This window comes from Pan paniscus, chromosome 5, assembly GCF_029289425.2.
Source record: "Pan paniscus chromosome 5, NHGRI_mPanPan1-v2.0_pri, whole genome shotgun sequence".
NCBI classification, from domain to species: domain Eukaryota; kingdom Metazoa; phylum Chordata; class Mammalia; order Primates; family Hominidae; genus Pan; species Pan paniscus.
Window position 1 is genome coordinate 27,368,649 of NC_073254.2, and position 27,134 is coordinate 27,395,782.

At 40.0% G+C, this 27,134-nt stretch overlaps 1 protein-coding gene and 1 pseudogene across 5 annotated transcripts in view; both read left to right on the forward strand.

Annotated features, from left to right (window-relative positions):
* The first annotated feature begins 1,252 nt into the window (after nt 1-1,252).
* PHACTR1 (phosphatase and actin regulator 1) overlaps nt 1,253-27,134 on the forward strand; it is a 574,931-nt gene continuing 549,049 nt past the window's right edge. The window contains exons 1-3 of one of the 5 annotated variants that reach the window (XM_024928986.4): nt 1,253-1,545; nt 2,159-2,203; nt 3,352-3,504. In XM_024928986.4, coding sequence (XP_024784754.2) covers nt 3,402-3,504 — 103 coding nt within the window. In that variant the 5' untranslated portion in view covers nt 1,253-1,545; nt 2,159-2,203; nt 3,352-3,401. Of the gene's footprint in view, nt 1,546-2,158; nt 2,394-2,843; nt 3,094-3,351; nt 3,505-27,134 lie in introns of those variants that run through there. The other 4 variants (XM_034961451.3, XM_034961452.3, XM_034961453.3 and 1 more) reach the window with 4 other exon arrangements.
* LOC112440323 (U2 spliceosomal RNA) lies at nt 21,463-21,612 on the forward strand (annotated as a pseudogene).

The window sequence follows — 27,134 nt, forward strand, 5'->3', positions numbered from 1 at the left end:
TCTTAAATTATGACCCTTTCATATTATTTGTTCACTTTGTAAAGTATTTTAAATTTCTCTTTCTTGGTCAACTCTCCAGAAATGACTGACTTCCAAATCCACCACCTACCCCCTGGGAATCAACTCTATTTTTCACATTTCCAGTTTAGCATCTCTTTCTTCAATCACACATTCATTTGCACTCACCTAAAGGTTGGGTCAGCAGCATAGACTTATACTCTCTCTCTCTCTCTTTCTCTCACCTATGAGTCATTACAATTTCAGTAGAATTACAATAACGAGTTCAGAACCTGTCGCCCACACCTCCAGTAAGTAAAAGGAACCAGAAGACAGCTTTCTCCTCTTATAAATGTCAAGTGTTCAGCATGTCTCCAGTGGGTGCTGAATAGAAAAGTAACTTTAAAGAAGTCAGTCCTTGGGTTGGAGCAAAGCTTTGAGAATTCAGAGTCCATAGTTGACTTTCCTACAAGGGCATATGATTGGTAGTTTCAGCTTCCTTTTTCATGAGGCTTAACTGTCTGCAGCACCGGCTTGGTGTCTGATCTGTTCTGATCGGGTGGGAGAGGGAGACCCCACAAAACAAACAGCAGAGGACTTTCAGGTTTGTTTCAAGGGCAGCCAGCCGAGCTGTGTATAGGGAGTGGGGGGACAGGGGTGGTGTTGATGGTCTTCCTTCCGAGGCTTATCAAATGTAAATGCTCTTTTCTTAACAAGCTGACCCACTGCACACCACACCATACTAATGAGCAATTCTGCTTGGTCAACAAAGGGTGCAAGAGGTTGTGGAAAACCCACAGTAGGGCTTGCATTTGGCTATCACTATGCCCTGCATGAAGATCTCAAAGTACTGTGCCTAAAAGTCATTACTGAGGTTTGGTAGGAAGAATATTAAACCAGAATAACTTGAGATACTAGCCAAAGTTTATTTTTGTTGTTGGGATTATTTTGTTACATTCAGACAGAGAGAAATGCATTTAGGCAGACTGGCATGATCTGCACTGGATGTTTGACCAGGCAATCAGAAGCAAGGAAAGGAAGAAAGCCAGGCAAGAGGGAAGGGGTGACATCAAACGTGCCCTCTGTATTTCGCTCCAGAAAACAGCTCACAGTTATGACTACCTGCCTTGTTTTGCAGCTCAGCATAAAAGTGGTGTTGCACCAAACCCTACTGGAGCAGCCTTCGTGATTAGAAAGTACTCCACACCTTGGAGAGCTGAGGAGACATGAGAATAATTTTAAATGCAAATTAAATTGAGGGGGTAGCAGAGAAGAACACATAAAAGACAGTAAAACAAAACCTTTCAATTTTCTTAAATTAGCAGTCTAATGTGTTCTAAAGAGCAGCTCCACTCAGATCTCTTCTTAAGGGTTGCATTTCATCACAGTATAAATGGGCAAATCCATCACTTCCCTCTGCTCAGTGCTCTTGAAGCGAGATTGAAGGGAAAATTAGAAGCTGTTCATTTGGGCTTGCGGGCTCAGAAGCGTCACACTGCTTTGTTTTGTACTCTACCGTGTCCTGTTGAAAGGGGTCAACAAGTGCCGGTGAGTATCCGCTAACTTCCAGACTCTTCCTTTCAAATATCTTTTTGGCTAATTTTCCTTTGCCGGGGATGGGGGTTGTGGGGGGAGTGGGGATCTCCCACAAAATCTATGCTATAATACGTCTTTCAGAATCTGGGAAATTTCAGACAGCTTTTTAAGCTTCTTCCAGTGACTGATTTGCAGAAGGGAAGAGTTATTTTCAGCCTAGATGCCGGTGGCTGTTCTGTGTATTAATTATAACAGGGGAATGTCTAACGTATGCTAAGCTAAAATGGCCTTTCCCTAAACTCCCCCATTCCCTGCCACTCTTAGGCCAGCATTAGGGTAATAACTGGTGCCCCCAAAAAAATTTCTAGACAACTTTTCTATATATTAAATTTTTAATCATTTCATATTCTATTCTTTTGTAGCTGCAAATCAAACTAAGATTTGGGATTATGAAAATAAACAATGAAGATATAAATCTGTTTTTTTTTTTTTTTTAATGACTATGGCACTTCTCTGCCTAAGAGATAGGGGGCTGGGGAATAGCCCTGCATGATGTATGCATGTGGATTTGATGATTTTCTGCCAAAGTTTTACACGGGAAACTGGTAATTTTCTCCCTTCGCAGGGGAGGGTGCAGAGGCTGAGGCTGGCGTCACCTTCCGTTGCTAAGGTAACGTGCTCTGGCCATTTTATCTGATAAAGGAAGTCCAGTGGACTGTATGCATTATTCATCACTGCTCTAATCAAACAATCAAAATCGTTTACTTTCACCGGGAATATTTAGCAAGATCAAAGACACTCTGGCTGGAACGGCTCTTGTTTTACCGCTGACAGATAGCCTTTGATTTTTATTTTTTGCAGTAAGTATATTTGCTATTGGGGTACCTTTGGGTATTTTTTAAAGTTTTGTCTTACCGGACTTGGTTTCTTAAATTAAAATACATACTGTTAGACAGAGAAACCAATTGGATTAGACTTCCAAGCTTGGTTTTAATGACTTTGTCTTGTTAATTCTTTCCAAAAAAATATTCTGCAGAAATAGAGATAATTCATTTGTGTGAGTATCAGGGAAAGGCTACATAGGCTTGAAAAAAGAACCCAACAGGCTGAATGTTTTCTGGGGAAGTATATTAGCTTTGTGACAGGCTAGTGTATGATAATATCATAGGGATCATTGCAGTGCTGCAATCATTGTTGCTGCTCTACCAACCACAATTGTTTCTCAAAAATCAGCCCCTGCCAGGCACAGGCAGGTGACGATCCTCTAGCATTTTATAAAATGTGCTGAAGGGAATCGCCAGAAAGGAAGGAATTCAAAGCATTTGTACAGCAAATATGTCAGTGTGTGTCATAAACGCACGGCATCTATGAGTGGAGGCTCAGATTCCCAGGCAATTTTCCCTGCTCCAGGGGAATCCGAAAGTCCCGGGATGAGCTGAGGATCAACACTCACAACGGCTGACACTTAATGACGCTATTTATCAAGTAGACCTTTTGAAAACTGATAGCATGTGAATTTAACAGTATATGTTCCAGAGAATATAAAGCAAGGAAAGGCTGGTATGTTATCTCTCTTTAGATCAGATCATCTGTTTTTCCTGGGTAGAATATATTACTTTCAATGAATGTTGGCTAAATGCAGCATTTTCTCATACGGTAGGAAAGCTATGCTGGGGGGTGGCTTTAGAATTGCAAATGTCCATCAAGTAGTAGAATATTATAATGGGATATTCTTATTCAAACATTTTAAAGTAAATCTATATATACACTTTATACTTGACATCTAAAATATTGTGGATTTTTTTTTCCCCTTTATAGGTGTTCCAGTGAACATTTTCTCTCAAAACTCTGTGTTTGGAACATCAAGGATGGATTATCCCAAAATGGATTATTTTCTGGATGTAGAGTCTGCTCACAGACTCTTGGATGTTGAGTCAGCTCAAAGATTCTTCTACAGTCAAGGAGCTCAAGGTAATAAAATAAGAAAAAGAAATTCCTCTTATTTGCACGTCGGTTTTATATGAACAGCCATGTAGGCTGTAGCTGTTAAAGCCTTGCTCTGAAAGTTTAATAACTGGTATTTCTAAGTTGATAACCTCTACCAAACTGCTGCTGGAATTGAGGCAGGTATATAATAGAATAAATAAATCCACACTTCTTGGATGTGGTTAAAAAAATGCCCAACTTTTGGTGCAAGTGCCCCTCAGAAAGCTATGTTAGAAATGATTTCCTACCACCTGTGTCCAACACTTATGTCCAAAAAGAATCAAGAATGCTCTTCCCCTTGGAGAATTTCCAGTTTGCAGCCACAGCACTTGAAATCTTAAGGCATCATGACCCAGTGGACTGGAATCCAGCAGGATTAGGGGCTCCTGAGAGAAGCGCTGAGCTTCTCTATAGCTGCCTTCTCTATTTTAGCTGAATTCAGTTACTGCCTCAGATAATTACTAGTGTACATTCAGGGAGCAAGCCTGTTGGGAAGTGTGGTTGATGTGTCTGTTTTTATTACATGTTTCAAGATGGTCAGTTAGGTTCCAGTTTTCTTGCCCTTCTGTTGGGGTATTTAGAATGTTTTTCCACCACATTAAAGAAGAAGCTGGAGTGTTATATGGGATCTCGTGACAAGGAGGAGATCTTTTTTTCCACATATTTTCTGTTTTCCATGAAATGTTTAAGGTGATCAGTCAAAGCAACCTGATGATGGGCATGTCCCAAATGATACAGGTGATGCATTGAGAAGGAGGACAATGTCCCTATTTTAGAATAGAAAAGCAGTTGAATTCTTAGAAGTCACAAAGCAGAGCTGAGAAGATAATGCAGTCAGTTTTTATAATTCTGGCATCTTTCCCTTTAGATGGTGATGGGAACTTTACACAGGCCACTGATAATATCCTGTCTGGGCTTTCCCAAGTGGTCCTCTGAATTGCTTTTACCTCCCTCTCAAGCCAACTTATCGTGGTAACCTCAGGGGGCTTGCAAGCCGTCTCCTTCTCTGCTTTCATTTCTCAGAGCATGACCCAGTCTTGTTAAAGTCAAGAGGGGTTGGAAATGGTCTGGTTGATTTGCTGAGGTCTGTGTGCTCATCAGCAGAGCTGAAATTAGCAGAAGTGATGTAATAGCAAACTCTCCTCAACCTTCTGGGTGTATGGAGTCAACATGGCTGTTCCCAGCCACTTAAAGACACATAAAAATGTGAGTGAAGAAGGAAAAGAGTGAGAGACTGGCCAGGACCTCCAACCTCTTCTGGGTCTGCAAGTAAGAAAATGCTGGAAGTAGAGGTAGAATGGAGGCTGGAAGGGGGTGGGGGATGAAGTTAGGCTCAATCCCTTCTCCAGTCTCAAGGTCACACATTGCTATGTGATTGGTCCATTCGACTGGAATGAGACAATAATGCTCCGTAGCGGGGTCATCCCGCTGAACCGCATAGCTGTTGGCAAAACAGAAAGGGGGGAAGCAGTTAATTATAGAGAATAAAGATGCCCATTTTGTCTTGCTGTGGGGATGGTTTAAGCCTTTAAGAAGACCGTGGGCTCCAAGATCTTACGGAAGGAAAGCAGGCAGGGTGTGGGAGGCTCGGGAGGACTCAAGGCAGCCTTCTGGTTTTCAGCAGATGGAGCTGGGGGTGGAGTGGTCAGAATTGTCACCATCAGTGACTGTGGTTTAGACACCGGAGCTGGAAGGACTAGAAAATGCATGGGAGGTGGCAGCATAAGCTACTGTTGCTCCCTGGAGTCATGTTCGTATTAGAGTAATCAGATGATGTTTCAATCAAGGATTCCTGGATTTGCAGGAGGGGCGGGGGTTCCTGCACACATTGTCTAGGTCAATGTTTCAAAACCCCCAGTCTTCCTGAATCAGATATCCCGGTGTAAGGCCTGTGAATTTGCATTTTAAGCAAGAGCTCCAGGGATGGCTACCTAGCCAGTTCATCAGTCTAGGGACAGTATTTACGAACCAGTCCACCTAATCCCGTTTTCTCCTCTTCCACCTCACAACAGGAACATTGTACTCAACACTAGAGGCAGGATGACATAGTGGTTGCAGGCTCCTCTGCAAAATGCAAACAGTAATAGTTCCTAATTCACAGGTTGTTAAGAGCATTAATGAGGTAAGATTTTAAAGTGCTTAAAACAGTGTCTGCCACATAAGAAATGCTACACACGAGCAAATCAATAAAGTAAAAATCCCAGCAAAAGCCCATCCTCTTCTGTTTAAAACTTCATAATGGGCCTGGCACAGTGGCTCACGCCTGTAATCCCAACACTTTGGGAAGCCGAGGCAGGTGGATCACTGGAGGTCAGGAGTTCGAGACCAGCCTGACCAACATGGTGAAACCCTGTCTCCACTAAAAATATAAAAATTAGCCAGGCGCAGTGGCATGCCTGTAATCCCAGCTACTCGGGAGGCTAAGGTAGGAGAATCGCTTGAACCTGGGAGGCGGAGGTCGCAGTGAGTGGGGGTGGCACCACTGCACTCCAGCCTGGGTAACAGAGTGAGATTCTGTCAAAAAAAAAAAACTTCACAATGAAGCCACTGCCTTGCAAACAAGAAATGTGGCCTGATAAAAGTTAAAAAGTTAAACCTATTTCTAGCAACAACCACAAAAAATAGAAATTTTAAATACATTTAAAAATGCAGTGATTCATTTCTTGTCCTGTCAAAACCCAACTCAGGGCAAAACTGAAAAATAGCTCATCTTGCTGCTCTCCATCTGTCTTGTCCTTCATTTCACTTTAAAGATGAGAGTCCCTCTCCCTCCAACACCTTCCCTAGATCCCCAGCACACAGGACCTATCACCTTGGGAGGCTCCTTTCTCAAGTTCTGCTTTTACCATTAATTGGGGCTTGGCACTGCATTGCATGGGTTCCTCCACTGTAGCTTCCCTCCCCTTTGCACAGATTCCACAGTCTGTCCTGGACAACCAGCACCCCTTAGGCCTAATAAAGGAACAGTGAATGGGTGAAGGCCTGAGTACCATGGCCGGCACCCTTCCCATCCAAACCAGATGCACACATTGGCCGGATTCAAGCTTGTATCGAACCAACGGCAAGGCTCCGAGGACCAGTGAAGGAGGGCAAGCTGGCGGCCAGCTCTTGAGAAACACATTTGAGACAATTAGGGTCTCATGCTATTGCTGAATCACTCCACCACATGGCAGTTCTCTATTTGGCCAGTCCAGCCAGTGCAGAGGATATTAGTAAGGCCAAGTAGCCCCAATTTGATTACTTCTTCTAAAAAGAAGGCCAACTTGAAAGTACAGTATGGGGTTAAGTATCTAAAACTTGGGTGACCTAAGGCTTGGTTGGCTAAACTGTTGTGTGATTATTGCATTTTTGAGTAGTCTATTCTCACTGTCATGCAGATATTTCTATAGACTGATCAAGTGTTCTTACAGATGTAAATGTTTTTAAAGGGAAAAGCAAGAAAATCTGAGTTCCCCTCTCTCATTTCCCACATGACAGCCTCATATCAATTTATTTACAAACTCATAAAGTTCCAGGAAGATAACACCTTCTGTATTAGTCATGTGCAAAATATTTATCCAAAGCAACAATGCCAGAATTATGTTTTTGATCCACACAGAGTTGTTTCTTTTAGATTTTTCTTGGAAAGTGGCAATAGCCTTCCCTTGAATAGAGGACGTTTTAGCTAGTTAAAGCAAGAGGAATCCAGGAGGGTGAGAAGAAAAAGAAGGAAAAAGGCAATTTATCATGAGAAAAATTCTTTTGGAATTCCCTGATCTATTGCCTGATCTATTCTTCTGAATAAAGAACCTGTTATCTTCTCCCAACTTCATTTTCCCCTGGTTGGACCTCAAGGTGGGGGAGATCAGCTGCCTCTCTTATGATTCTGCTTTAGAAGGTATGATGTGTTGCAGAGAGCAGAAAATGTACAGGGTCCTCCTGTTTGCCTCCTGTCAGTGAAGGAGGCTCTCTTGATTAACTAGTGAGTCGTTTGCCAATGGTAAATCCTAACACGAAGGGAGTTCTGCGGAAGTCCCCTTTAACTGAAAAGGAGAACTCCAGAGGTTAGAGATACACATGGCTTCAAATATCAACATGTCTTGGCATCACATAATTTGAGCTCATCTGTGTTTCAGGTTTCTGACAATGCTACCCCACACACTCAACTTCAGACTCTGTAATTTTGTAGTGAACAATTGAACTTGAAGAGAAGACATATTATAAAATCACAAAATTAACATCATGAGATTTTTAGGTTAAAATGGACATTATAGGCCAGGGACTGTCTTAGGTCTCTTCCTAAGCCAAGAGAAACAGACCCTGGGAGGGCCAGCCCCAGGCTCCAGTGCTATTTTTTCAACTAGCCCATGGGTTTTTATGATGAATACTGGAGCTTGAGAACCACCGTTATGGATCATCAGTCACTTGCTACCCAGAGTGTGATCCCAGACTGACAGCACCAGCTTCATTCATTCATCTGGGGCTTGTTAGGAATGTAGAATCTCAGGCCCCACCCTAGACCTAGAGAATCAGAATCTGCATTTTAACAAAATCTCCAGGTAATTTATATTAAAGTTTGAGAAGCAACAATTGAATTCAGTGCACATTACAAACACCACCTGGAATCCTTGTTTTGGCCTTTTTTTTTTTTTTTTTTTTTTTTTTTGAGAGAGAGAGAGGGGGTCTGGCTCTGTCATCTCAGGCTAAAGTACAGTGACAGGATCATAGCTCACTGCAGCCTCAAACTCCTGGGCTCAAGCAATCCTCCAGCCTCATTCTCCCAAGTACCTGTAGGCACATGCCACCATGCTTGGCTAATTTCTTAAGTTTTACAGACAGAATCTTGCTATGTTTCCCAGGCTGGTCTTAAACTCCTGGCCTCAAGCAGTCCTCCCACCTCAGCCTCCCAAAATGCTGGGATTATAGGCCACACCTGGGAGATTTCACAACCTAAATGCTAGAGTCCACTATGGACCAATTAAATCAGAATCTCTGGGGATAAGCCCCACACACGGTAATCTTTTAAACTGCCCCCACAAGATTCAAATGTGGAGCCAGGGCTGACAACTACTGACCTTTGTTTCATAGTAAAAGGTTTTAGCATCATGCAGCTATTCTTCCCCGAATAACTTTCTCTATCTAGGTCTTCCACTTTAAATGAATTTGAACCATGGGGAAGATGCAAATGGACTTTTAAAAAGCACCATGGCTGGCGCAGTGGCTCACACCTGTAATCCCAGCACTTTGGGAGGCCAAGGCAGGCAGATCGCCTGAGGTCAGGAGTTCGAGACCAATCTAGCCAACATGGTGAAACCTGTCCCTACTAAAAATACGAAAGTTAGCTGCGCGTGGTGGTGGGCACCTGTAATCCCAGCTACTCAGGAGACTGAGGCAGGAGAATCACTTGGACCCAGGAGGCAGAGGTTGCAGTGAACTGAGATCGCACCATTGCACTCCAGCCTGGGTGACAGAGCGAGACTCCATCTCAAAAAATAAATAAATATATAAAAGTAAAAATAAAAATGACTTTGTATCAAGGGCTGCCCCTTGTATATTCATTGTATCTGTTAATCCTCAAAGGAACTTTGGGAAGCGGGAATCCTATGCTCATGTTGCAGACTAGAAAACTGAAGACTGATGAGGTGAAGTATCTTGAAAGGGCTGTACATTTAGACAACAGCAGAGTCAGAGTTTTCATTCAAACATATCCATCTCCAAAGCCCAAGCTATTTTGTTTAAGCTGTCTCATGCTGCTTGCCAGGCAGAGGCAACCTCTCATCTAGTTAGACTGATCAAATCAACCCCGCAGATCAGCGAAGGTAACTTCCCTGACCAAACCACACTTCCAGGGATGGTCAAGCTGTGGCTCAGAGTCATTCTGCTGGGAACTCAAATCACACAGCTTAAAAGAGGACAGCAGAGACAGAACCAGATCTCATTTTACCACATCCATGCCCTGTCCACTGTGTGAGGTTTCTTTTCTCAAAAACCATCAATATCCTTGGACATTTAAATTACCTTCTAAAGGGAAAATACATTAAAAGGCAGCCAAATGACAAAAGTCACTAGGCAATCCTAGTGACTCCTGCTAATGATTTCCCCTCTTTTATCATTTAAAATAACACTCGGCATTAGAACCAGGCTCAGTCGTCACTGTTACTTGTCATAATGCACCTTTTCTGTCATCTACATTGTCTTGTTCAACAAAGGGAAATGCCAGTTTTGACAACTGATGAATGCCACAGTGAGCAGCTAAGAGTCTCTTTAAGTTGTTTTTGGAAATACAGAGGAATTCATCCAAACCCCCTCTCTCCCCTCACACCTCCACCCACCTCCACTCTTTGCCCACTCTGTGAAATCGGTCAGAGCAGCTGACTTTTGAGTCTTCAGCTTTGAGTTAAATATACTCTAAACCTGACTCTAAACCTCTAGGACTTCAAACATGGCCCCAAGAGACAAAGACATTTGGTAGCACTCCATTAGTTCAAAATCAGGAACAGTAGTAACAAACACAAAACATGCTCATACTATTTCCTTTGCTGTGCTTACAGGGAGACCCAGCCCCATTGTCACCTCCCCTGTGAAGCTTTGCTTAACTTTCCCAGGCCTTCCTCCCATTGCCTATACTACAGCTGTTCACGCCTACACTACAGCCATTGTCATCATCTATGATTCTGCCTCCACCACCTGCTAGATGCATGAGCTCATATAAATGGCTTTACTTCTTTAAACCTCAGATTCCTCATCAAAATAGATATAATGCTAGCTCTGAATCCGCAGGAGACTTTGGGAATTAAGTGAGGTATGCCTATAAAGTGTCTAGTACCTTGTCTATTGTTATTGATTAGTTATTGATACTCTTGTTTTACGATTACTTAAGTGTCTGTGACTTACCTCAATCACAGTGATCTCCTTAAACAGCATCTTCTTGGTGCTTAATATCATCCTTCTTATACAGTGGAAGCACTAACATTTATTAAATGTCTCTATTGAACTGATGGGGTGAGAATGCTTAAATCTACACTATAAAAAGAATTTTTTAAAAAATTGTTATATTTTTAACATTTTTATGGGTACATAGTATAAAGATACATTTTAGACTCCAGGAAAGGGTGTGATTATTCAAGATTTAGAAAATAGAACCTCCTAACACTTTTAAAGAATTAAAATCTTTAGTTGAAAATGGAACCTGCATAAGACTGAAGGGAAGGACATGCAAAAATAATATTCAAATACATAGAGATATAGGCAATGGAAGCAAGTCATCAACTCTGCTGCATCTCATATAAGACAGAAGAAATTAAACAAAAGTAAGAATATACAGCAGGGAAATTTAGGTCTATTATTGAAAAAAATCAGTCTTTTAAAATAGACTTCCAGGGATCCCTGAGTAGTATTCTTCTGAAAAGGGCTTTTTGATATAGAATAGTCTGGGATGATGGAGTTTTCATTCTGCCTAAAAGCAGAATTATGGAATAGGCAAACACCCAACTCTTACTATGGTGAGCTTAATTGAGCTGAGTTTAAAAGCTGCTCTGAACATGTCCAGAAAGCCAGCTGTGAGCTGCACCTTGAGATCCCCTTTTCCCTTCCTTCTTAGATGTTTACTGTCCTGTTTTTATACTTTTTGGCTGATTAATCCTCAAACTAGTTACCATCCCACTCACGCTTCTAACCAGACTTTAAGGAAGGCAGGTGTAGACACCCACCTAAAACCACACACTGGAAACACACACGTTGAGAACCACTCACTGGAAGCCTGGCCATGGTGTTTTAGGAGTCTTGCACAGTGGAAATCAGGTTGTCTTCTTCCTCCATGCCTGTCTCCTGAGCCCTTCATGTCATGACCTTACATATGGCTCATATCTGGACCTACAGGTCTGATTTGCTTCAGAAGGACTGGGGCAGGAACAGTGCTTGCAAGTCAACCCAATCCTCATCTGGACACGATTAAACAACTGGGTTATAACTTTTTCCATTCTCCCTTCTAATGTCCTCCCACCTGCCCCTCAGAGTCCTGCTAGGTAATATCCTGTATTTTTGTTGGTTTGCTATCCAAATAGTTGATATGTAATCATACTGTTTTCCAGAACTTTGTCTCTGAGAAGTGCTTCAGATAAGAATTTATTTTTTATTGTTTCCAGTCTTGGTGCTTGAGGCATCACCCTCAACAAATACTTGTTGTTTTATTTTGTTTTTGTTTTTATTTGTTGTTGTTATTGTTTTTCTCCATCACCCTAGTCAGGAAGCAGTATATGGCACTTCACACACAACTGACAAACTACCTACCATGCCTACCCTCCTAACTGCCCACTCATTCCATTTCAGACCTCTAATTGCTCACACCCAGGCTTTCCAAACCTGTGTTTAATACAGGGAACATGATGGGTGAAAAAGACAGTGAAGGCAGATCAAGAGAAAAAGTATCGTGGAGCTAGCCAACCTGTCAACTCCAACAGATACATAGATGACCATTGAATCCAACCCTCCTGTTCTGGAGTGTGCCCTGGGAACAGGACAATTCTCTGTACGCAAAGTCTCATTCTTGGTGCTCACAGTTTAACTGTACACAGCCTTTCAATGCTCTTAGTGCCTTTGCCCCCAGCAAGGATCTGCTTTGCCATGTATTGTGATCCAGGACACATACGTAAAGTAGGGCATGGGGATGAGAGGAAGAGGGAGAGAAAATGAGAGAACAAGAGCCAGAGAAGAAGAAAATGATGTGAAAATACAATGAACTAATTTCAATCAATCATTCCTGCTCTCACATACCACACATGAGAGGCAGCCCACACTCACCCAGCACCAGCCATGACCCAGTTAGCATAAACAATTCACCAGGTGCTAGGGAAATCATTCTCACTCCTCATTTGCCCAAACAAATCTGTTTTCTCAAAAATGTTGGTACCACCCTTTGTGCCTGTGCTAGCAGAAGAAAGGATAGGGAGCCTAACACTCAAAATCAGCCCACACCAATATCATTTTTAATATTTTTAAGAATTTCTCAGTAAGCAGTTGGACATACACACTTATGCAAAACCATGGAATGAATATTTGTCTTAAATTGGACTTCTGAAATACTAGGACTCAACAAAGTTATCTTCAAGATCTATATATCCTTTTTCAATCATAAAAGCAAAGCAAGGGGAGTGTTAATGCCTTTGGCCAAAAGAGGAAAAAAAATGAGAGGGCCAGGCACAGTGGCTCACACCTGTAATTCCAGCACTTTGGGAGGCCGAGGCTGGTGGATGGTTTGAGGCCAGGAGTTAGAGACTAGCCTGGGCAAAATAACAAGATGCCATCTCTACAAAATATATATATATTTTTAATTAGCTAGGCATGGTAGTGGACACCTGTAGTCCCAGCTACTCAGGAGGCTGAGGCAGGCGGATTGCTTGAACCCAGGACTTCCAGGTTGTAGTGAGCTGTGATCACGCCACTGCACCAGCCTGGGCAACGGAGCGAGATTCTGTCTTTAAAAAAATCAAGAAGAATAAAATCAACCCTACACAACTATTTAATTTTTTTGTATTTACTTTTAATTTCTTTCACATACCTTTGGAATTTTACAAGGTTATATTTATATTTATATTTATAAAACTGGGGGTATGAATAAGATAGTTTCCCATATTAGCTTAAAAATATCATAGTGTTTAGGACTTGAGCTTTAGAATTGCACAGCTCTGAGTTCAAAGGATGATTTTCACTTCCTAGCTTGTGACTTTAGGCAAGTTATTTAATCTCTCTCTGCCTCACCTTTCCCTTTTGAATGCAAATGACAGTAATAAGAATTCTTAACCCAACCGGTTATTTTGAGGATTAAATGAACCATAGTTTCACAAACTGTGGTATGATATATAATTTTCAGGTAATACGTAACTCTTTCATAATAATCATGTATTTATTTTATGGTGTTTCAGAAAAACATAAATAGAAAAACTAATTAAAATATAAGAATATATAGCCAGCACTGCACACTTACAGACCACTGCTTAGAGCAAGCAGTACAAGAAAAATAGGCTGATTAAGTCCATTTAAGGAGTAATATTAAGTAAATAATAGGCTAGATGGCACTCAGCTACAGCAAAATACATAAAAAGTCATATAGGAATGACTAAAGTTTAGAAACACACAAATATAAAGCACGAAGCAAGACGTCAAGCACCTGATACATGTTTAATAAATGTATCCGCTCTTATGTTAATTATGCTTTAATTTTGTCAAGCCTCAGAGGAAATAGGCAGGGCTTCTGCTTCCCAAGAGAGACCCCCACCCGCCCCATCACTTCTTTTCTCTGACGCCATTTCTTTCCGATTCAAATTTCCAAGCCCTTTGGAGACACGAAACAGCCTTAAAACACAAGAACAAGAACAAGCAGCACAACTTTGATTTTAAAATAAAATTACTAACAAATTCTAAAAGTATCCTCTGTATCATTCTGCCTCTGGGTAACATTAGCTAAACTGTATTGATTTCCTCTGAAATCAGAGCAAACTCTACAGTTTATCATCAATGCAGCTCTGTTTCTAAGTTGGCTTCAAGGTGAGATGACAATTCACTTGCATCTGAGGGAGGATAAAAAAGAATACTCTGGGCTGCGTGAAGTGGCCTGTGACAAGGCATGAACAGGCATGGGAAGAGGGTGATCCATCTGGAGAACTGCACGTGTTAGACTCTGCCTAGGCTGTCAGGTTATACTGTAGAGGTGGAGAATGGCATAAGAGAAGACTAGAACAGCAGGCAGGGGTCATGGCACGTGAGGCTGTGCCATGCCAGACCAAGGAATCCCAAAGCTGATACTGAATCCACTAAAGCAGCGAATACAGAGGAGATGTTATCAGGTCTGCTTTTATAGAGATCATTAATATAGAGGACACACTGGGGAGGAAGACCAGAGGCAAGGAGAGGCATCAGGAGGCTATTGCAGTGACTCAGACAAGAAGAAAGCCTAAAGAGGGAACTGACTGAGAGAATTCAAAAGGGGAGAGGATTCTAGAAATATTAAGAAGATTTTTTTCCTGATTATGTGGTGACAAAGTAGGTAGACAGAAAGTGAGAGGGAGGTTCTTTGAATGCTTCCCACATGTTATATTTGGGCCTGCTCGGTGAATGATGCAACCCTTCCCTGAGAGGGAGAATACAGGAGGATGACCAAGGTGAAGGTAGGAAAAAGAAACTCCATTTAAAGCATATTGAGTTTGGAGATCCTATGGAATAGCCAAGCCTAGATTATCAGTATGGAATAAGTTCCATGGATCTAAAGCTTGGTATGGAGATCTTGGAAAACCACCCAAAATATTCTATATTCCTTGGTAACTCCTAAAATAATTTCACTAACATGTTTTACATTGGCCTCTGAATATGTGGTTCTACTGGGCCTTTTATTTTCCTTTCACATTATTTAGAAGATTGGGAGATTGTTTATAAAAACATATTTTCTAAATGAAAAGTTTCTTCTATAAATACAAAATTTTCTTCCTAGCACCAGTACTTACAATTAATACTCTATTTGAAATATTTACATGAGCCAAATGTTTGAAGTCACTAAGATTATTGCAAATTCTGGCTTGCATTTTTATAATAAGCAAAATTCTCAGTTAACACTTATAAGGTCATTTAAAAAAACACACGTGATAAAAAAAAAAAAACAACCTCAATGCAGCTCAATCATTGTATATAACTATAGCTTGTTCCAAAATGCTGCAAAGGAAGAGGAAAAAGGGAATTCAGTTAGAGCTGGTTAAAAATAGACCTTCCTTTTTAAAAACATTTATTTTAAGTTCAGGGATACATGTGCAGGTTTGTTACATAGGTAAACTTGTGTCATGAGGGTTTGTTGTACAGATTATTTCATTACCCAGGTATTAAGCCTAGTACCCATTTGTTATTTTTCGTGACCCTCTCCCTCCTCCCACCCTCCGGCCTCCAATAGGCCCCAGTGTGTGTTGTTCCCCTTTATGTGCCCATGTGTTCTCCTCATTTAGCTCCCACTTATAAGTGAGAACATTTGGTATTTGTTGCTGCATTAGTTTGGTAAGGATAATGGCCTCTAGCTCCATCTATGTCCTTGCAAAGGACATGATCTTGCTCTTTCTTATGGCTGTGGTACATATACACCATGGAATATTATGCAGAATATTACCTTTTTATTTATTTATTTATTTATTTATTTATTTATTTATTTATTTATTTATTTGAGATGGAGTCTTGCTCTGTTGCCCAGGCTGGAGTGCAGTGGCACGATATTGTCTCACTGCAACCTCTGCCTCCTGGGTTCAAGCAATTCTCCTGCCTCAGCCTCCTGAGTAGCTGGGATTACAGGTGCCTGCCACCATGCCTGGCTAATTTTTGTATTTTCAGTAGAGATGGGGTTTCACCATGTTGGCCAGGCTGGTCTTGAACTCCTGACCTCGTGATCCACCCGCCTTGGCCTCCCAAAGTGCTGGGATTACAGGTGTGAGCCACCATGCCCGGCCATATTACCTTTTTAAAACCCATGCAGTAATATATTCTGTTTCATTTAGTTGATTATGCACTGTTTGGTGACTAAATTTGATAGGTGACAGGCAGAGAAGAAACTACTTGGCTTAGCCCAATTGAATTCTTGTCTCTGAAAAGCTAGACCACATTTCAAACATCACACTGCAAGAGATATTTTTACATTAGCCTTATATCTGATGCTAGCTTAATAATCTGGACATGTACACTGAAATTGCAAAAGAAAATGAGAGTAAGCAGACTCAGACTATGTGCCAAGGGCTTTGATTTATTATCTCATTTTATCTATAAAAAGGAAATTTATTAGGCACATGATATTGATCCCATTTTAGAGATGAAGTAATCTATGTTTCTAATAATCAAGTGACTTCCCAAGGTCACAGCTACTAGTAATGGAGCCAGAATTATAATCTTGAGCTTTTGGATTCTTCCCACTGCAACTGGTGGTCCTATGTTATCTTGGCGACCATGGAAATACTAGCAAAGACATCCATGTACGGGCATGTGGGGATGGACAGATGCTCACGTGTCGCCACACATTCAAAGGTAGAATGTCTCAATGTTGTGTGATACAAATGTGGCAATGGAGCCATTTTATGTCATTATACTCAGATTCAACTTCTTAAAGGAAAGTTTTACCTTTTTTTTTTATTTGGGAAACTATCAAAATGGAACGATGGGGCCTCTGACCCTTATACTGAGTTGCAGAATATGTGATTTGCTTGCAGTTCCTGGGAGGTGGGGGAGGAGGGAAACCTGCCCGAGTCTCCACGGGAGTGTCTTACGATACACATAACTTGTTTTTCCCTCTCACTACCAATGCAACATATAGTAATTATAGAAAATTTTAAAATATATAGGCAAACAACAAAACAAAACTCAACTAGCCCCATCATCTAAAAATAGGTATTCTTTACAACCTGGTGAATATTCTTATATTCTTTTTACACACATGGGCACACACAGATTTTTTTTTGGGGGGTGCTGTTTAAGACATTTTCATTATTTATTTATTTTTCTTTAGTTCTTCTAAAAAATGGGGTACATGTGCAGAACGTGCAGGTTGGTTACATAGGTATACGTGTGTCATGGCGGTTTGCTGCACCTATTGACCCATCCTCTAAGTTCCCTTCCCTCACCCCTCACCCCAAAACAGGCCCTGGTGTGTGTTGTTCCCCTCCCTGTGTTCACGTGTTCTCATTGTTCAACTCTCACTCATGAGTAAGAACATACAGTGTTTGGTTTTCTGTTCTTGTGTTAGTTTGCTGAGGATGATGGCTTCCAGCTTCATCCATGTCCCTGCAAAGGACATGATAACATTCCTTTTTATGGCTGTGTAGTATTCCATGGCACACACAGATTTTTCTAACTTAAATCAAGCTCCTCAGATTTATTGCTTTTAATTTTTCTATGTCTGAATTTAAACAATAAAATAATTCTTTTTACCTTGAAGTAGTTCATTCTAACTGAATTATGAAATAATCAGACACAGTTTGGGCTCTGATGGAAAGGTCAACCATGCTTTGCTTTTTCCCAACGGGTGACTTTGCCAGCTGGGTTGATGTCCCTGGATCTGTTCTGCCATTATTTACTAGACAGAGTCTCTGACTAATACCTCGTGATCTAATCACTGTCATCAGCCCATCTGTAGACACAACAGAATGCAAATAAAATATCTATGTAATCTATATTGGGTGGTTCTTCCTTCTTAGACTCATACATTTAGAAATTTTTATGTTCTTTCCCCTCCACAAACACAATATTTCTTCTCCTTATTGTAGATAGATGCATTTTATTATGCATCACCAGCAAATGCCAGATATTTGTAATGTTTCATTTAACAGGATATTTGTAATGTTTCATTTAACAGTGTAATTACTACAATAATAGGACATCAGAGCTGGAAGGGACTTAATTTAATTAGCTCATTTTACAGGTGGTAAAACTGAGGCTTAGGGAAGACAGGAAAAGCAAACACTGTTTATTAAATACCTAACATATAACAGAAACTATGCATATTTGTTTCATTTGAAACTACAAACCTATGAGTTAGATATTATTGCCCCCAATTTATAAGAAACTAAACCTCAGAATGATCAAAAACTGACCGAATACCACACAACCAGGAAGAGGTGAAGCCAGGATTCAAACATGAGTCTTTCTGGCTTCACAGCTTTCCCCTACAACATCCTGCCTTTCTGGAGAGAAATAGCTTAGCTAAACCAGATGGAGGTAGATGGTAGCACAGCAGGAGCCAGAACCCAGTTTCTCAATGTCTCATCTGTGCCCATATCTCTACATCCTGTTGTCTTCTTGTATGTGGGGCTCAAATAGGATTAAAGCCCCTGCAGCCTTTGCCTCTGAAGTTATTTTGCAAGTAACCAAGCTCAAGAGTTTGCCACGCAAAGATATGTCCAAGTATATATCACTTGTGTGTACACTGAATATGAATTAGAAATACTAGAACCTTTAGATTTCAAGTGATGCCATTAATTACAGCAACAATATTGAAAATCAGCCACGTGTAAGATATAAAATCAAAATATATGAGTCTTAATGTTACCTGTACTATCAAATAAGATTGGAAAAGTTACTTCTATATCTAAACGAGGAATGCTCGACATTTAAATAATAGAAATCTGCTTGGGTCTCTGCCCAACTCAGTTCAACATACAAAGCCTGAAGCACATTTTCTTTTTCTGCATCTAGCATGATTTAGCAGCCAGCCCCCAGCCCCTCTGCACAGTGTCTACTTTAAGAAACTGGGAGGAAAGGAAGCAACGAACATTTGTTTCCCGCCTACCATTTGTCAGGCTCTATGTTAGGTGTTTTGCATTTATTACATAATGTTTTATCCTCCCAAGGCCCAGTGAGAGAGTTTATTTTATTTCTAGTTTACATATAAGGAAACCAAAGCTTGGAGAGCTCACTAACTTTTTTACAAGGTCTAATAAGCTTGGGAATTATGCCAAGGTTTAATTTCTCAGCCACAGTCTTGCTTGGAGCTGGCTAGTAATAATAGTCTTAACATAATAAATGTTTATCAGGAATTTCCTTTGCCAAATACTGCTTGAATTATATGCCTGAATCCTTGTAATGGCCCCAACTTGTGGGTACTATGTTAGTACCATCTTATAGATGTGTAAGAGGTAAGTGACCTGCATGAAATCATGTAACTATTAAGTATGTCATTTGGACACAAACTCAGGAAGGCTAACCTCAAAGATTGTACTGTGAACCATTACTTCCTATTGTCTGGAAGAAAAATAATATCCACATTATTTTGTTAATATATTCATACAAGTGAAAATTATAAAGTACCACAAGGTGAGCAGAGACAAAGGAAGAGAAAGTTACTGTAGTCTCATGATAGTACTGGAGACAGGAATAAAAACCTTTCAGCCACAGAGGATGGGAGGAGTTTAGATATGTTAAGATGGGGAGAAGGAAAAGAAAGGTTTTCCACTGGAAAGATTTGTGCTGTCATTTAATTTTTGTTTTCTGTCTTAAAATTTGCTAATAGTTCAATCAAACTGGTTAAGATTTCAGTTTTCTGATAGACATAGATAGTATTAGGCATTAACAATTGATGCTCTGAGTCCATTGTGAACCCACAGTTATTACTTTTCTATTGCTGCGTATCAAATTACCCCAAAATTTAGTGACTTAAAACAACAAACACACTATCTGACAGTTTCTGTGGGTCAAGAATTAAGGAGAGTCTTAGCTGGGCTGTTGGGGTTTAGGGTCTGAGGTGACAGTCACGAGGTTGGCTGGGGCTGTAGTTAGCTGAAAATTTAACTGAGGCTTTCAAGGTGGCTCATGCCCATGACATCTAGCAGGAGGCTTTGATGCCTTGCTACATGAGCCTCTCCATAGGCTGCTGGTGTGTCTCATCACGTTGCAACTGACCTTCCCCAAAGCAAGATCCCAAAGAGGAAGCAAGGCAGAAGCCACAAGACATTTTATGACCTAACCTCAGAAGTGATATACTATCACTTATAGCATATTCTTGTGGTCACAGAGACCAAGCCTAATTCAGTGTAGGAAGAGACTACACAAGGGCATGAGTGCCAAGAGTCGGGTTCATCAAGGGCCATTTTGGAAGCTGGCTACCACAATACACACATTTTTACAGGGCCAGGACAATTTCAAAAGAAAGAGGGAGCATAGCTCATACACTTAAACAGTTTTTGTTAATATGTCTTACATCATCAAGTGGTTTCAAAATTAGGCACAATATTGCATAATTATGTAGGCTCTCAGGGAGAGAAGTCACCATACCAATGTTAGGGTAGCTATTGAATTGTCTTTCATTCATATATATACAGGCAATAAGAAAAGCTAGGTATTCACACTTTAAAGAAGAGTTAGAGCAAAGTCAATATTAGACCCATATTGTTACAGGAAACAGGGCTGGCTTCCATCTCTTTGGGAGCTACATCCTTCAAGGTATGGCTGTACAAGTTGTGGACTTGATTCTTCCTATGAAGTGAATGATGTATCCCTGAAGCTGTGCAACATTAAAGACCTAAGTTGGGGCCCAGAGGAACACAGTAGAGCTGGAACCCTGAGCTGCAATAGTAGAAACAAGGCAGCCACCTCCTCTCCCTGTGTAGCCTACAGAATCAGCCACATACAAAAGGGAACAAATATCAGAACTTTGTGTAGTGGACAGCTCCATTAATGACAAGTTTAAGCAGCGAGAACTGAGATGTACTAATAACATTTCCTCAGATGTTTTGTTTTCTAGCAAAGTATTCATATGCATAGAAAAAGAAAAATGTTCCAGGATCTATGTACTAAATTTAGTTGTAATAAAAAGTCCAAAAAACTTTTTGGTATATTTTTGTGAAACCTATTTAAGATTAGCAAGTTATTACTGAAAGTTGGGTTATTATAGTTAATCATATTCATCCCCATCATTTACATTTTGTAGCTTTTCATGAATGATTTTCAATATTGCCACTATAATTAGTGATATTGTACTGGGTTTAATTGTGAGGTGTAAGAGTTCTTATATTTCTAACTCATGTTAGATGTGCAAAATGGTGAGATATAATTTATCTATACAGCCCAGATTCTAAATCTGCCTGACTATAATATACCAGAATCAATACAAAAATTCAAAGACTGCCAGTAAGTCTAGGACATATTACCCTTAATATCAATACTGTCCACAGTATTATCAATCTGTGGGCAATATCTATGGGCAAATATTAATATCAATATTTGTCCACAGCCTGTGGGACTATCTGACAATGATAATATTTCAGAAAAACTTAAAAGTAAGGATGGGGCATCATCTCTAACCTTTGGAAACTCTCCTAAATAGAAAAGAATAAACATGTTTTTTTACAATCACTGTTTAACTTAAAAAATAATAATTTAAAAATACAAAAATTTGCAAAAACGATATAGTACAAAGAATACATATGTACTCTTCTCAGATTCACCTATTAAAAAATTGCTTCTTGGCCTTTTGGCTAAGATCAAGTGTGGATTCACCTATTAATAACGTTTTACTCCATTTGCTCTCTCTTGTCTCTATTGATCTATTCGTCTAGAGAGTAGTGTGTCTGTGTGCGTATCTGTGTGTACATACGCACATAAAATATATACGCACATATACACCCATTTTTACACCGTGTGTGTATACATGTAAATGTATATACATATATATACCTTACACATATATACACACACATTCACAGGTTTCTTAACAATGGGGACATATTGTGAAAAATGTGTCATTAGGCAATTTCGTCATTGTATGAACATCACAGTGTACTTACACAAACCTAGATGATATAGACTACTACACACCTAGGCTATACGGTACAGCCTATTGCTCTAGGCTACTAACTTGCACAGCACGTTTTTGTATTGAATAGTTTAGACAACTGCAGCACAATGGTATTTGTGTATCTAAATATAGAAAAGGTACTGTAAAACTATGGTATAGTTATAGGACCACCATTGTATATGTGATCCATCATTGACCAAAATGCCATTATGTGGCACATGATGGTATATATACAGAGGAGATATTGTTTTATACACACACACACACACACACACACACACGCACACATATGTGTCCAGAGAGATGAGGGAGGAAATATATATGTATGATTGCGTGTGTGTATTTTTATGTGATTTTATATATGACTTTATATATATATATATACATCTGATTTTTTCTGAACCATCAAAATCCTTTATTCGTAATACTTTACTGTGTATTTCTTTCTTTCTTTTTTTTTTTTAAGAGACAGGGTCTCTCTCTGTCACTCAGGCTGGAATGCAGTGGTATGATGATGGCTCACTGCAGCCTCAAAGTTCTGGGCTCAAGCAATCCTCTTGCCTCAGTTTCCTAAGTAGCTGAGACTACAGGCGTGTGCCACCAAGCCCAGCTAATTTTTAAAATTTTTTATAGAAACAAAGTTTCATTATGTTGTACAGGCTGGTCTCAAACTCCTGGCCTAAAGTGATCCTCCCTCAAAATGCTGAGATTATAGGCATGAGTCACCATGCCTGGCCCATTTCTTAACAGTGGGAATAGTGTCTTCCATAACCACAGCGCATCTATCACCTGAAATAAATTTCACACTGATACTTTAATTTAATCTGCTCCTTGTATTTCAATTTTGTCAGTTGACCCAAAAATGTCCTTTAAAGCACTTTCCTCCTCCAGGACAGGAACTAGTCTAGGGTCAATTCAGTCTAAGGTTAGAATCCAGTACTGGTCTAGGGGCTGTCTTCTTTTGCCTTCTTTAATCTGGAATAATTTCACACCCTTAATTTGTCTTTAAAAACACTGGCATTTGTGAAAAATATAGTTTCCTTTCCCTTTAATTTTGTCTAACATTTTCTCATGATTAGACTTATGTTTATGCATTCTAGTCTGGGGTGCTCCAAAGGTGGTTATATATTTCCCTAGACATCACTTCTGGAGGCATCCAATGTCCATTCGTCCCTCGATGGTGATGATAATTTTAATTGCTCAGTGAAGGTGCTGTCCCCTTTCTAGTTTGAAACTAGTAAGTGTATGGGGGGAAACTTTAAGGCCATGAAAATATCCCGCCCATCATTAAAAATTTTCCCCTAGAGTTAGCATCCCTTATCAGTTCGTGCTTGATCTTTACTATGATGGCTGCAAACTGATGATTTTTCAACTTCTGGCACTTCCTCCACGTTGACGAGCCAGCTCTCAGCATTCTAGTATAAGCAGGAGCCAGGCTGGGCAAGGTGGCTCACTCCTGTAATCCTAGCACTTTGGGAGGCCGAGGCAGGCTGATCACTTGAGGTCAGGAGTTGGAGACCAGCCTGGCCAACATGGTGAAACCCTGTCTCTACCAAAAATACAAAAATTAGCCAGACGTCATGGTGTGTGCTTATAGTCCCAGCTACTCAAGTGGGCTGAGGCAGGAGAATCCCCTTGAACCTGGGAGGCGGAAGTTGCAGTGAGCCGAGATCATGCCACTGCACTCCAGCCTGGGCGACAAGAGTGAAACTCCATCTCAAAAACAAAAACAAACAAACAAAACCAAGAGCCTTCCCCTATCCTGAATTTATTATATTATTTATGTTTTTTTAAACCAGTTTTAATCTATCCATTTATTATCAAAACTAATGAGTATCCATATATAATGGTTTATTATTCACTAGTGGACTTCATTGTTTTTGTGTTCAAATTGTCCCAGATTTGGCCCATATAAGCCCCTTCAAACCGAGTGCTGCGACGCTCTTGTGACATGTCCTCTGCATTTTGGGGAATGCTGTTTTAACAAGACATAGTAAGGCTTAACTGTCCACAGCAAGAAGCCCACTGTCATCATTCTTTTCTTATGCCTTACATATACTTCCAACTCAGTTATCTGCTGTTCTGTTGTTATTTTTAATGCGGCACAAAATGCTGGGACCTGAATCTTTAAAAGATCATCATTATCAGAAATAGACAGGATGATAGCCTAAAAATAAGGGTGAGACACACCAAAAAAAGACAGAATTTTGAAATAATAAAATGCTGATATGTATAAAGACAGCCCAAGTCATCAATACATTATTTTAATTGATTGATTAAATTTCATATTTATTAATACTGTGGTTTTCTAAGTATTAGTACTTATGTTAAATGCGGTAATTCTCAAACTGATTTCTGCATCTTAATAAGCTAGAAGCTTTTTATAAATAAATAAATAAATTTATTTATTTTTGAGACAGGGTCTCACTCTGTTGCCCAGGCTAGAGTGCAGTGGCATGAAAATGGCTCACTGCAGACTCAGCCTCTTGGTACGAGCGATCCTCCCGTCTCAGCCTCACCAGTAAATTGACCACAGGCACGTACCACCATGCCCAGCTAATGTTTAAATTTTGTAGAGATGGAGTGTTGCAATGTGGCCCAAGCAGGTCTCAAACTCCTGGGCTCAAGCAATCATCCTGCCATAGCCTCCCAAAGTAAATCCAAAGGGATTACAGGCATGGGCCACTTTACCGGGCCTTATTTTTTAGTGATATATAACATGTGTAGAGCAACATGCACAAATATAAAATGTGTGACTTGAACTTTTACGAAAGTTATCACCTTTTCTAAAAAGTACAACCATGACCCAAATCAACATACAATTCCCTACATTTCAAAAGATTTCTTTGTGCTCCTTCCAAGATATTTGATGGTTTTGATGCTATTGTAAATGATACTTTAAATTTTTCATTTTCTAATTTTGCTACTATATAGAAAAAATGATTTTGGGGGGATTTTTTGTCTGTTTTTATAAAGGGAAAGCAAGTTTGTTAAGAAAGCAAAGGAATAAAAGAATGGCTACTGTACTGGCAGAGGCATGGGCCACTCAGCTGCTTATACTTACTGTTACTTCTTGATTATATGCTAAACAAAGGGTGGATTATTCATGAGTTTTCCAGGAAAGGGGTGGGTGGTTCCCAGAGCTTAGGGTTCCTCCCCTTTTTAGACCATATAGGGTGACTTCTGGATGTTGGTATGGCATCTGTAAACTGTCATGGCTCTGATGGGAGTGTCTTTTAGCACGCTAATTCATTATAATTAGCGCATAATGAGCAGTGAGGACGACCAGAGGTCAATCTGGTTGCCATCTTGGTTTTGGTGGCTTCTGGTTGACTTCTTTACCACAACCTGTTTTATCAGCAAGGTCTTTGTGACCTGTATCTTGTGCCAGCCTCATATCTCTTCCTGTGACTTAGAATGCCTAACTTTCTGGGAATGCAGCCTGGTAGGTCTCAGCCTTATTTTACCCAGCCCTTATTCAAGATGGATTTGTTCTGGTTCAAATGCCTCTGACATTTCCTCCTCCCTTTTTACAAGAGAACCCTTAATCCTAAGGGTTGTAGAAAGACAAAGATCCAGCTTCCATAACTGCTTCTGGTTGAATAGGGGTGATGATATTCCTAATTATTAGGGTCTCTGGTACTCAGGGTAGAGAGGAGCTCAGTTAGAAAGCATACATATGGCAAGGGTCATTCATAACTCTCAGATCTGGCAAAAGATGATATCTGGAAGAATAATAAGTGTTCAATTTAAGAAAATATTCAGTAAGCTTATCTGGCATTCCTACACAAAGAGTACAACAGCAAATATATTCCACAACAGTAAAGGAAAATTATTCCAAGTAAACTAAATAAGAAGGCTTTCCATGAACTGGGCAATTGTTGGAACCAACCTGATATGGAGTCACTAGCTGATTCCAATATGTGCCCAGAATTTAGAGTATTAATCCAGATTGTTGCATTACCCATTACCTTTCATTTTTGTTTCTTCTGAGCAGCACCCAGAGATTACTTGTTAGTTCACAAGAATAAGCAGGGTTAGTCTAAATTGCAGGAAAAAAAAAAAAAAACAAACGTAAAAACAACTGATGACACTAGAATCTAATAACAGGTGAACCACAGTTCTTGAAACATAATTTTTCTCTCTCCAGTCTCCCACTTTTGCTAAAGACAAATCATAATAGAACCAATTTGTTTGCAAAAGTAAACCTTAGTCTTATACTTGCCCTGATTATTTGTATAAAGTGCAGCAAGAATAATTACCTTTCACATAGGCTTTTAAATTAGCTTTGATGGAACTTTATTCCATAAAGAAACTCAGATAAGAGTTTTCTAAAGCCAAGTCCAGCCATGGCTTTGTACCATTAAATATCTATATGATTCCTCTCCTCTTGAGGTCCCTAGATAACCTGGGGCTGCTGGGCCTGTCAGAAAGTGTTATTCTTAGGGATCAATGCAACAAGAAGAGCTAACTATCTTAAATATATATGCACCCAATATGGGAGCACCCAGATTCATAAAGCAAGTCCTTAGAGACCTACAGAGACTTAGACTACCACACAATAATAATGGGAGACTTTAACACTCCACTGTCAACGTTAGACAGATCAACGAGACAGAAAGTTAACAAGGATATCCAGGAATTGAACTCAGCTCTGCACCAAGTGGACCTAATAGACATCTACAGAACTCTCCACCCCAAATCAACAGAATATACATTCTTCTCAGCACCACATTGCACTTATTCCAAAATTGACCACATAGTTGGAAGTAAAGCACTCCTCAGCAAATGTAAAAGAACAGAAATTATAACAAACTCTCAGACCACAGTGCAATCAAACTAGAACTCAGGATTAAGAAACTCACTCAAAACCGCTCAACTACATGGAAACTGAACAACCTGCTCCTGAATGACTACTGGGTACATCACAAAATGAAGGCAGAAATAAATATGTTCTTTGAAAGAAAATGTTATTCTTTACTTACCATAGGTCAGGAGCCCTGTACAAGTACTGTGTAGACAAGGTATGAGGCCAGTTTTCCCAAGGGGCTTTTATTGGCTCTATAAGTCAAATTTGCTTCCTTAAAGGGAACCACGCCATTCCCATCAAAGCCTTGGCAAAATAACCAGTTTCTCCAATTGTGTCCTGTTGCAAAAGAAAGCAGATTCTCATTGCACTTATGCAAACAAGTATATTGCCATAAGTTAAGAATATTCACAAATAGTTTCCAAATTTTGGAGAAATCAGGAAGAGAGAAAGAAATGTGCTCCAAATTTTGTTCACAGGAGTACACTTTACTCAATTGTTAAAAGCTGTCAATAAAAAGAAAAG